The following is a 12,684-nucleotide window of genomic DNA, read 5'->3' as shown; positions in this document are numbered from 1 at the left end:
TGTGCATAAACCAAAAACAAATATCCTTGTTAGAACCAAGGGGCTCACCAGGAGGAGAAAATGCACATTTTTTTTTTTTTTTAGTTATTATTTAGTGCTCGCCAGTTATTTTTATTGTTTTCTCCCCAGTTTAGTCGTGTCCAATAATTTTTAGGCTCAGCCCACCGCTACCACCCCTGTGCTGCCTCGGGAGGGGTGAAGACGAACACATGCTGTCCTCCGAAGAGTGCGCCATCAGCTGCCTGCTTCTTTACACACTGCAGACTCACCAAGCAGCCACCCAGAGCTACAGCATTGGAGGACAACGCACCTCTGGGCAGCTTACAGGCAAGCCCGCAGGCGCCCGGCCAGACCACAGGGGTCACAGGTGCGCTGTTAGCTGATTGACCTAGCCCTCGCTCCCGTCCTCAGTTGGCAAAGAAATAGCCTGGACTCGAACCGGCGATAGATACAACTATAAGGCACATCCTGCACTGCATGTGGAGTGCCTTTACTGGATGCACCACCTGGGAGCCCTGAAAATGTATTTGTAAAAGCATCTAATTACACTTGCCAACCTCTGAATCAATGCACTCAAATAACACGTTACATCCAAAGCTAGCTACAGAGTTTGTGTATAGGCAGGGGAGTATATATTTGTGTATTTATAAACAAGGGTTCCTTCCAGCAACAGCCCACTGAAACAGGGCATCACTTAAAACCATGGTTGTAGAGGTACACTAAGTAAGCACTACAGCTAAGAAAATGTACCCCAGTTCTAGAACACACTGGCTGGAGCACCTTCTACCCACCTGGCCCACCCACAAGCTTCCCTCAGGGGGCCCCCAAATTATTTAATATGGAAAGCTTCAGAATTTTTAAACAGATTAGGTTACCATCAGTCAATGCCCATCATGAATCAGTAAACCAAGACTCCTTTAAACTAGAAATACCTGCACAATGCAGTAAACCCCATATATGTAAGCATACAATTCTACAGTACTGGAATGAGCAAGGTAGCTGAAGAAGCATTGAATAAATTACTAGCTGAATAGAGTATTGGCTTGCAAAACCCACCACCCACCCAACCATGGGAAAGAAACCTTGCCCTCGCCCATCATCTGGCTTGATAGTATTGGTTTCACAGAGGAGTGGCTGGCGGGCCGTGCAGTGTGACCCAGGGCTTAATAGAATCCATGACAGCCTGACTGGATAGATTTACTGCTGAAGCTGGCAAAAAATCAATTTTGCTCCTTCACAGTGTACCGAGCCAGCATGCGAAAGCAGGACGAGCTCTCCGCTCACAAGGGAAACAAAATATAAAAGGGGTACCCAAAAAGTGGAGAAGGGGATTGCAGGTGTATGAGAAGCTCTCAGAACTCCAGCTGAGAGCCTTAATTAATTCCCATTGCAACATTGCAATAAGAGTCATAAACTGTGTCCTTCCTCGAATGACCTGGATATCCCCTGGGGCAGAAGACGTGTGTGGTTAAAACCACACACCTTTGGATTCATTAAAGTCAGCCTGCTTCGTATTGTAACAATGTGGACCCTTCCTTTGATTGGATCTTTACTGCCAATTACATTGGCTTATAAATCACAGGAACGGTTTCTCTGCTAGAGCCGCGGTCATTACATTTACACACAGCTCCCCTGTTGCGTTTCCGACTCGCTCCTTATCTGGTCTTTGCAGGAGGATCTGGGAAGCAATTATTTGGACCCCGTAGTTTTTAGACCTCATAAAAACACCCCGGGAGATTAATATGGGACTGTATTCCTCACAAGGATTTGTAATGTTTCATTTCCCATGGCTTTCTAGTTCGGTATCCTCGATGTGACCTTGTTAATGACAATGACAATGTTCAATTTACTGTACATCCAGAGGCTTGTAGCTACAGTTGCCTTTGGTGCTAACACACAAACTATAGGTATTTACGGAGTTCCCTATCCTCACGGCAGTTGGCAGATATAACTAAGTTGGTATTAAAACTCGTTTTACCAGAATTAAACAGTTCTATGGTAACGTATACTTGATCTTTGACAGCTCTGTGGTTTTTGGTATTCACGATACAGTCAGTTCTGTGATGGGTAGTCTTTTTACTCCATGTATTTATTGGAGGTAGGACGATACATTAGGGAGGGCAACATGAGCTCCATTTAGGTCCAACAAGAGTTGGTATACAAAAGCCTAGTTTCAAAGTGAATATCAATGTTCTTAGACTGCCTTACCGACATTAATGACTGATTCATATTGTTCATTTACAGCATTGAATTTCCTTCAGTTGAGTTCAATTCCCCCTTTTCTTTGGGAAAGCAAAACACGCTCAGTGCGTAATGTTAATTCTGTCAGCCCCACAACCTTCACAGATAGAAGACACCTCCTTATCTGAGACCTACAATCACTTTCATTATGCAGATGAGACAGATGCAGAGCTCTCAGGAGGCAGAGGAAACATTGGCATATAAAACAGATTCTATTTGTCCCTTTCAATTAGAGAATCTGAGTCTGTATGATCATTAAAATAGCAAAAATAGAAAGCCATCTGCTCAGGTCCCAACAAAATCTGCACTGCCGTGATAATCAAGGCAACTGTGGCAAATATTCAACCGTCTTCCATAACCATGATATAAAGTACAGTGCTCTCGTGATATTTCACCGATTCCAGTCAATTCACAGTTCGGCCATGATGACAGTAAACTGTACAAGTACTATACTTTACTGTATATGGGCATTCACTAATTTTCTATTTCGTGTTTTTTTGACATGCAAGTCAGCTAGCGATATAAAGAGGCAGAGCTGACACACATCGAGAAAGCTCTCTTGTCGAAATGTTTGTCATTGCATTTTATTAAATAAGGGGGTATGCATTTTAAAGTTACCCCTTTTGTATTGTTTACCTTTAATTGAGGGTCAAAAACACTCTGCAGGTTAACATATGTTTTGTATACAGTTTGCAATAGCCTTGGTTTTTATGTCACTGTGTCATGGAAATAACTTCACCACAGTTAATACGGGTTAAAATAGATTAATGCCTTTCCACTTCTGGCTTAAACACACACACACAAACAGACACACACACATACACACTCACATAACAAGCCTAACTTGTATTACTACAACAAGAACTTTGGCAATAAGGCAAAACTCAAGCAGTTTTTAACATTGTTAGCCAGGCAGTAGAGTAAGCAGAGTGAATAAAACGTGGCTGCAAGGCTTGTTTAACAGTCTAACTACCTTGTCATAATCGCGTGCAGTGAAGCGAGTCACACATGTCAAACAAGCCGTTAAGAGACAGCCACAAAAACAATGCAAATTAGATAAGGATGAGCAGGCCTCCTCTACAGACAGCGTTCTACCCTTCCAGAGTACCTTGAAACAGATAATATAACAGCTTTGGGTTTCGTGTGGACATTTATAGTGCGAAATATAGGTTACTGTTACATTGCTTATCCTCGCTGATATTCTATTCATAGAGAATGTACAGTACACAAATACCACATCACGTAAGCCTTTCATTCACAAGCATGCTCACAATAAATCACAGAGTTCCGTTAGACTGGAAGCAGCAACATACAATAGCCTCTCTTGTATCCATTTATGAATTGTAAGGAAAAAATGGTATAATGCTTCATTATAAACAGGTGAATACGATTGTCTTCTTCAATAAATTTCTTAAAGTTTAACCTACAGTTACACAAGACTATTTGTTGTACATATTCTTTTTACCTAAATACAATACAGCACTGAACTATTTATACATTTCCTGTCCCACACAATTCATGACTGACTGAATTGAGAATGTCTTTGCGTTATATAGAAAGTTAATGATTTCTAAGTGAGAAAGCCCGTGGTAAAAGTAGAAGAAAACAAAAAATCTATGTCACATATATCTAGCCTGTTTCTTTTTTTCTGTGTATCAATATCCTCTACAGTACCTTCAACTATGGTGGTGAACACTGTCAAATGCAACCCACAGCTTTGACAAAGCACTGTCGGAACCTGGGATTCCTTAAAAGTAACTCTACCTATCTTGACTGAAAGAAACATGCTGGCTTAAATCTGTGTAAAATAATACATCTGCTCCAAATATTACAAGGGAGAGGGGGCGCGGGACACAATCTTTGTCACAGTGAAGACAGATTGCCCCATTAAACTTACATTATAACCATCAGAACATCGGAAAAACTGGCTTTGTGTTCCTGTCAGTATCCACACAAAGCTTCTTCTCACTCACAAGCTGTCATTTCTTCAAGGTAATTTTAATGCTTATATGTACAAGCATAGGATAATCTCCACCGAAGCCTTTGACATAATGATCCTTTATACAGTCGTTGTCTCCGAGAGCTGGATTTTAGACCTTTTCTAATGAAAGCCGTAACGCGGAAAGATCTAATTAAGATAGCCAACTATAGAAATAATTAATTGCGCTGCTAGCAGGGTAGTGTTTTCACTGTTCAAATGCACTGAAGTTGAATTAATTATCTGAACATTGTTTAGGAGGATAACCCTATGAATCTCTTGAAAACAGCAAATGTAATGAAATCCGGTCCCTGGTTACAACAGGAGGATTCACCGGTACTCTTCACAACAAGCAGTGCTACAACGTGGCAATCCAAGTTGCTTTGCACTTTTGATGTAAACTGCATCACAGGTACATTGGTACCAAGATAGGATCCCGTCTGTAACAAGCTTAAATTGAGGTCACTGGTTAATCCGAAGGGGATGGGAGCAGGTGCCGCCTTTTCTTGAATTTCAAATGCTCTTCTGCAGGGGTAGAAACAAATGGTTTTACCAGGTATGTTACTTGTTAAAATGACCTGCGCAATTGCAGAGATAACAGGGATGGAAATAAGACTCCTATTGCATAGCGGTTTCACCCATTCCAGGTTTTACTACGAGCTTGATTAGCCAAAGTGTATAGGAAACAAGCTCAGTCATGTCTTATTAAACTCACAGTAAAACCAGTGTAAGATTTTATACTAGGTGTAAACTGCACAACAGAAAACTAATAAGAGTGGAGGATTTTTGTATCAGTTTCTATCTTGTCTTGTTCTTGTGTGTCAGGGGTGAATGCAGTTTTGACAATGTCTATTCTGAGCTTACTGCCAGGGGCATAAGATAAGCAAAGACAGAATTCCAGAGAATCTCACAGAAACCCATAACACCAGCAAAAACTTACCCTGCAAGGACAAAAATAACTGGAGCCATGCCGAGGTGTCTTCCATTCTCATAGTATATTATCATCTTACTGAGACCGGAGCTCGCTGCTCTGTTTGTATTCAATTACTACAATAAATCTTTTTTTACTACACGTTAGTGCTTTGTGTTTTCTTACACCAGGAATGGATCAAACTGCTACGCAATGGGAGTCTTATTTCCATCCATGAATAATACCAGAGCTGTCCAATCTCTGTGGTTAACAGCAATACAGATAACCAGGGAGCTCTTACAAGTATTACAAACATACACCTCTGTATATTACTAGCGGAAGAAAATAAAGACTGCAGCATAAATTATTTCACTAAAATGAAGTAGCTGACATTATAAAAAAAGAGATAAGGTTGGTTCTGCAAAAGACACAGCCTGCTGACTAAATGAGTCACATTCAAACACAACATCAATGCGTTTGCAATCTGTTTTGAATGTACTTGCATCTACCAAAGGCTACACTGTGGGATAGTCTCTTTCTAAATAAAGAGAGCCATATCAGAAAGTTCTGTATCAAGACAGCCCCGAATTATATATTGGCCCTGTTTTTGTATTTTAGAAATGATCTTCCTAATGTAAAATGTCAGGGATTGTATTGGTTACACCTCTCCAAAAAATGAGAACTGACAGTTCTTCTCAGATACTGGTTTCAAAACGCAGCCCAGAACCATCGTTACAAAACCATCACCAGAAACCAAAAAGGTCACATTCTTCTAAATCTTCCTTTTTCTTTTCAGCTACTAGCCAAATTCTGAACAGCAGCTCAAACATAACAAGCTATAATTTTCCTGTCTGGCGTGATACTGGATTTAAAGACAAACAGGAAGCTTAATTAGATAGTATTTTATTACTTTCTTGTCAGATTCGGCTTTGATTAGATAGCTGGTACAATAAAGTATTTGCTGTTAATTGCAGCCCCCCCCCCCCCTCCCAACCTACCCCAACACACAGTGAAACCTTGTGCATGGTTCATATACCAAAAAATGCTATAATCTTTAATAGCCTTGTTTTTCAGCAATGCAAAGCAAGGTGATTTATTTTTCTAATAAAAAGCAGCCTTAATAAGCCATGCTGGGCTTGGCTCTGAATTGAGCTAATTATTCAGTTATATGTTGTATGTTTCTGGTGGATTACCACAGTTTATTTAATTATACATTATTTTCAAGGATGAAATAACCAAGTTGCTGTGTTGAAGCTGCTAGGTTTTATAATTCACACAGCTAGGTGATAATTCCCATAGCTGAAGATAAATGCATATGGTCTGCAGGTTATAATAAACTGAATTACTATACTGTATAACAGTATGATGAGTTGCAATAGTAAAATGGAACAATACTTTGAATGGATTTTCACTTTCTATTTATATAACAGCCCTGCATATAGCACATGCTCCTATCTTAGGTACTGGCACACTTCCCTTACTGTACATGTAGTTAGTGCACACAGATTAAATTCACTGCAAGAAATACGGCAGGGGCAGGCATCAAACGATGGGCAAAACTCTCACCACAGACATCCATTAGTCTTATGGCATTAAAATGGTTGTAGCTAATTCAATACTTGCACATATCCTGCTGTGGACTTCGCTTTATAGGTCTCAGGTGTGCATTTTCGATAGAAAAGTATTTTCATTATAAGAAAACAGTATAATGTTGTACCGCATTAGGTTAAAGAAAGCACTTATTAGGTAATTTTAGACTGAAACTGCCTTCGACATCTTCTTTCCTTTCATTTACCACCCAGCTTCCCCTCAGCACTAACATGCTTAGTAGCCAGTGACCTGCTTTGACCCCAAAGACACTGACAAGGTGAAATCAGTGCGTGCAGGCCCATCTTTAATCTGAAATCGTAGTGACTTTAGAATTTCCCTTCACCATCCAGCTAAAGGAACATTTCTGGACATTGTAGTAACAACACAGCCACTACAATCAATTAATCCACCTATTCTTGTTTTATTAACTTATTCTTATCATTTGGGAGATGCTGTTTCCCACTCTGAGTCCAGTATGCCACAGCTAAACTGGGGCAGCTGGGCAGGACCGAGCATCCCAGTTGAGTTCTAGCCACGAATTCTCCACTGAAAACCATACATCTATTTTTTTTTTAATTAAACAGTGCCGCCCACGCTAGCCAATCAGGAGCAGGGCAGCTTGGTGAAAGTGCTCTGCATTCAAAGAGGGTACTGCTTCTCCTGGTACACACCCTCGCAGTGGAGTTCAGAGCAGCCCGCTATATGGAAATCACTTGTGTTCATTTATATTCATGTGTCTCTTTTTTCAACCAGTTGTCCAGAGGTTTTATTCCCCCTCCCCTGACTGGTCCATTTCTATGGAAAACACTAGAAATGCTAGAAAAAAACAAAAAACAAAAATACATGTAGAGCAACCTTATTAGATACTAGTGCGAACCCTCTATAGAGAAACTTCAAAAGAAACTTCATATTCATAAACACGTCACAAAACAAATGTTTTATTCATCTGAGGAACTGAAAGAGACAGTCTTGCCACTAAATTAGAGACATGTCACCAATACTGCAAATATACTGCTAATGCATACTGTAAATGCACTTCAACAGAATACAGCTAGGCTGTACTTCAATTGAAGGTGCTAAAATGCAGTGAAAAGCGTATGAAAAGAATGAAATAGCAGGCATTGTAACCTTAGTGCATCGAGTGTAGTTGTCAACACGTACTTCAAAGCAGTGTTCTCACAGATTCTTTGTAACTGGAATACAAGTCCAGTGAATGCAGGACCCTTTGGAAAAGGAACAGGGAATTCACTTGTGGGTTGAGATTGACTTTAAAGCCCTGAAACACTTGTCTACCTTTTCATTAGTTGTGCGCCATTTTAACAACATCACCCTATAGTGACGTTTCAAATATATTTTCCTCAGCGTAAGCAGTTTCAAATGTAATTTAAAATTTTTTAAAGATTTACTTTAGTAATTTTGGGAATCGGTCTAAGTGGTTCTGGGTTCTGATGCTCCATTATTAAAGTTTATATATTTTCCTGAATCTGCCTATACCTGACTATGAACAGCTTTGTCTAGAGAATCTTAAATTCTGAGACTAACCCAGGGTTGGGAAAATTAACAGGCACAGCTAATGCATTAAATTTGATTAAACAGTCATGATCAATTAAATAAAATTAAACAATTAATCATTTGTGTTGTGTTCATTAATTAAATCAACACTACCACAAGTTACATAACAATTAAAGAGCTTTATTTTTTCATTAACTTTTCTTGGCAAAAAAGGACAGCAAAACAAATAAATGCGCTGAACGTTCATATGCAATTTTATTTTCAAAAATGACAATGCAAATTGAGGATATCAGTAACCACAGGCTTTGTTGCATTTAACAAACACTAATGCATTAAATCATCAAAAAGTTAAATAAACGGGGGTCCCACTAATACTGAGTTCACAATTAACGAGGTAACTTAATTCAAATTAACAAAAAAACCTTTTCAATTAAATTAAACGAATAATTAACAACGAACCCACCCTGGGAAACATTCAAAACTTTGCCAGCCCACTCCTAGGCATGCATCTAGACAGGGTTGAAAGGTCACACTGTCACATGACCAACACTAGCGCAACATGCCCAGTATGAAGGAATGGGTTTTACTATTGTGTTGTACAGTGAGAGATGCTTCAAGGTTAAATAAAAGCGTATTCGATCTGAACACAAGCAGCAAGGGGGCAGTGACTAGGAAAAATAAGCTAATTACCATAACGTTATTATAAACCCTTAGGCTGCTGCACCAAAACAAAAGATACGCAAAGTCTCACTTACCATCTGCTGGCTGGGGTGATGTAAAGTGAACTGGTTTATCTGTAAAGAAAGAAAAGAAAGAGAATGTAAAAACTGGTTTATGTTTAGTGCATGATCCTCATATCACACACACACTTCTGTATTGCACATATTTGATTAATCATCCAGAAATATACCAAGCTCAATGCGTAAGACTTCAGTTCTTCATGATCTTTCACACCTTTACAACCCACTGGCCTTATAAAGCACAGGGTAATATGGGTCCAAATAAGGCTTTAATGGTAGAGAAGCCTATTCACAGTTTCTTAAAACCGTGTTGAAAGAACAGCCACGGTGTTCAGTCTACCGTCACATCATCCCCATTGTTTCTGCCTGTCATTGAACACAACAGCAAAAAAAGAGAGCTGAAAATGATACAGCATGATGGGAAAATGAACAGGCAGAGGCTTTGTGGCATCTGTGTAATACAGCAGATCATCAGCCTGCTTATGTTCAACTCCACATCATGACTACCACCTTTCATTTGTATGGAAAGCATTGGGATGAAATGATGCATAACCTAAAGGATTAAGACAAGTAGAGAAAAAAAACACCGAACAATTACCTGCTCATCCTTATATTTTACTCCACCTACATGTCTTTGCTATTAGCCGGAATAGATTCACAGGTCAATGCGATGTGACAGATTTAGGTTTTAAACTAAACTTTATAACATTAAACAAGCATCATAATCTACCCAGTGTAGCACCAGTGCAGCAATACTGAAATGAATAGGGCACAAAGTTATTTCCATGCTGTACTGCTCTACAGAGCTTGTCAAACTACCATGGGTGATTTCCTCACTGACAAGCCCATGGCACCAACAGTCTTAAATTTAGTCAGCACTTAAAATTGCTTGTCAACTGCCTAGCTGGAGGTCGGCAGGTCACAACAGTGAAGTATTTCTATTATGAAGCGACTGTTAACTGCAGTCAGTCAGTCTCCAAGGACATAGATTCCTACCTCCTGATAGCAAACAAACAATCGTACATACCAGAGAGTAGGAACGGACATGTAACTGTGCTGGCAACAGCAATCACTACTGAGAAGGAAAATTATATATACTGCCGGACTGTATGTGAAACAGTCCCCCCCCCCTCTCCCTCTCTCTCTTCAGTTCCAAATATAGTGTTTTCGATTTAGATCAGCCGTTGGATTATCAGACCTAGCTTTTAGGCATAATGAGGAAAAATGATACATAACGTGTGAAAATGTACCCGTTGGTTAAGACAGGGATGGGTTACGGTGAATGCCTGCACTACAGTTTTGAAAATGAGAATGGAAATTACCAAGGTCTAAGTTACACACCCTCAGGCACGTTTTCTAAAAACAGACTTTATCCCATTTTCAAACTGGTGTTGGTCAATGAAATAAACGAGCAAAGTCTGCTGCCAACGCCAAGGTGTAATTCGAAAGCCTTTAGATTTTCCTTGACAGTAACTAAATTAGAGTTTAATTCCAAGCTCTCAATTAGGTTACGCCATCGAGCCGTTTGGTGTAATGCGATTTGAATTCACCCGCTTTGGACCAAAAGCAAATCTTTATCCAAACCGATCTTCAGCCCCACGTGTTAAAGAAAGCAGCTGCTGTGAAATTAGGTTTTCAAGAGGTTATTAGTATTGAAAACCTTTAGATGTATCCCATTGTACATTAAAAATGACTTGCAATTGTTTCACTTGAGTGATAGGACGTGTGGGACAGATTCTATGGCTTTTTAAAAATAATTGATGGTTACCAATACCTTCCAACATAAATACACTAAGTAGGAGAAAATGTGTACCCAGGTTCAAAACTGTAAAAGCTTAATAAAAGTAAAGCATCCTTTCCTTGTAAGGATAAGCTGTGAGTTTCATACAGTCTGACAGACCGAACCCAGGACATGTTTAAAAGCAGCCCTAGCTACTGTATAAATAAACCTATTGATCAACCATACACTTTTACTCACACAGTCCAAAGACAGTAAGCACAGCTCCAAGTCACCAAGCTACATTTAGAGATACACATCGATCACCTCCTGTTTGAATAGGACCAACACAAACACGATACATGCCAACGAGCACTGGCTGCTTGTGTGACCATTTCAAAGCACTAGCAAGATTACACAGCCACTAAACACTAATATTAGTCTTAGATTCCCTCAAACAAAGGTCACACTCAAAGCTACGCTTTCCATATCAAACCCTCCAAGACTAAATAATAAATGAGTGTCCAGCTGCTTATATGCTTCATACAGCATCTACTTAGTTGTTGAGTCAGATGCTTTGAGTGTGTGTGCCTCAATTTCATTTCTGAGTTTAATCAATTTCTCTCGACTACAGATCAAATTAGTCGAGAAAAACAACCTACAGTTGTTGAGGAAGAGAAGAACGGCAAACCCCAGGGTAGACGTGGCGAGCAGAATCAAGCAGATATTACAGGGAATCATGAAGTACCGCACCACCAGGGAGACTTTATGCTGGTACATTGCGTCCCTGTCAGGAAGGGGTGTGGGATACTGACAACTGCTCATGCCACCCACCAGACTCCACACTCTGTGTGAAGAAAAATTATTGTTAAAAAAAAAAAAAAAAATACACCCAAACCCAAACAACGCTTGTGCCCTCAGGGTTACAATACAATCCTTTTCAAAGCATAGAATCCATAAAGCCTCTTCTGGTTTCTAGGCAACACATTTTGTTCTGTCGTAATAATCCAGGGGAGGATCTGAAAAAACTCCCAAAAAACGAATCACACTGTTTCCTCCTGCAGTGACTCCCAGTTCCCAGACCTGGTCTTACTTTACACTCAAAGAGTCTCCCATACGGTGGGCGAGTTAGTTGGTAGCCGAATTCAACTTTTTTTTTATCAGGTAGGTATCCTGTGCAAAGCAATACCTTTACAGAAGGAAAAATGTAAAAGTAACCTCAAAAAAACAAAACAAAAAGTCCTTATCAGTAGTAGCTCCTGCTGTTTCTTGAACAGGAATTGATTTGGTTTAATGCCAGAAACAGGGCAACAAAAGCTTCTCAGGGGTCAAAGGGCACCTGCCCCCCCCCCTCCATCCCTCCGCCTTCTTTTCCAACACTACTTCTCCTACCACAGTAAATCTAGTCTTCAAACAATGGGCTTGTATTCATGCAGCATTTGTCAAGAGTTTATTATCAAACAACAGTGCATCTTCACATTCTTTTATTCAATAAATTCGAAATCCAGGCCAGTAAGTGCGGGGGGCTGATGCATCGGGTGAAAAAGATATATTGTGCTCTCTCCAGTCCTGAAAAACACAGCTTTTTGTATCCTCCAGTGCAGACACTGCCTCAGGATTTAGTTTATTGTTTTCCTTGTTCCCCCAAAGCCACAAAAATCATTACAAAGAAAGCCCATGCCGTGCACTTATTTGTTATATCAAAAGACTAATTAGTAGGCGAAGGATGTGCAGCAGTCTCCTAACCATAAGCCAAACGATTTGAGAAGCCATATCTGCTTTTTTTTTGTGCGTATGTGTGTGTGTCGCCTCTCCGGTCCTTCCCTCAGTGCTACCCCACTGGGTCTTTAGAAAACAGGTCAGAGAATCTGGAGAAATGAAAGTGAGAGAATTTTTTTTGCTACTGACAGTGAGCGCAAGATTTTTTTCACAGGATCCGTTTTCGACAGCCGGTTACAGCACACTATACTGTAAGGTGCAACAGCAATTTACCAAT

At 39.9% G+C, this 12,684-nt stretch overlaps 1 protein-coding gene across 1 annotated transcript in view; it reads right to left on the bottom strand.

Moving 5' to 3' along the window:
- The window catches only part of LOC121328241 (agrin-like), a 163,784-nt gene that overhangs the window by 68,075 nt on the left and 83,025 nt on the right, over nt 1–12,684 (bottom strand). The window contains exon 3 of the mRNA XM_041272800.1: nt 8,987–9,025. Coding sequence (XP_041128734.1) covers nt 8,987–9,025 — 39 coding nt within the window. The remainder of the gene's footprint in view (nt 1–8,986; nt 9,026–12,684) is intronic.

This window comes from Polyodon spathula, chromosome 16 (assembly GCF_017654505.1).
Source record: "Polyodon spathula isolate WHYD16114869_AA chromosome 16, ASM1765450v1, whole genome shotgun sequence".
Classification (NCBI taxonomy): domain Eukaryota; kingdom Metazoa; phylum Chordata; class Actinopteri; order Acipenseriformes; family Polyodontidae; genus Polyodon; species Polyodon spathula.
Note: the sequence above shows the minus strand (reverse complement) of the source record. Positions and strands in the feature narration are given on the sequence as shown.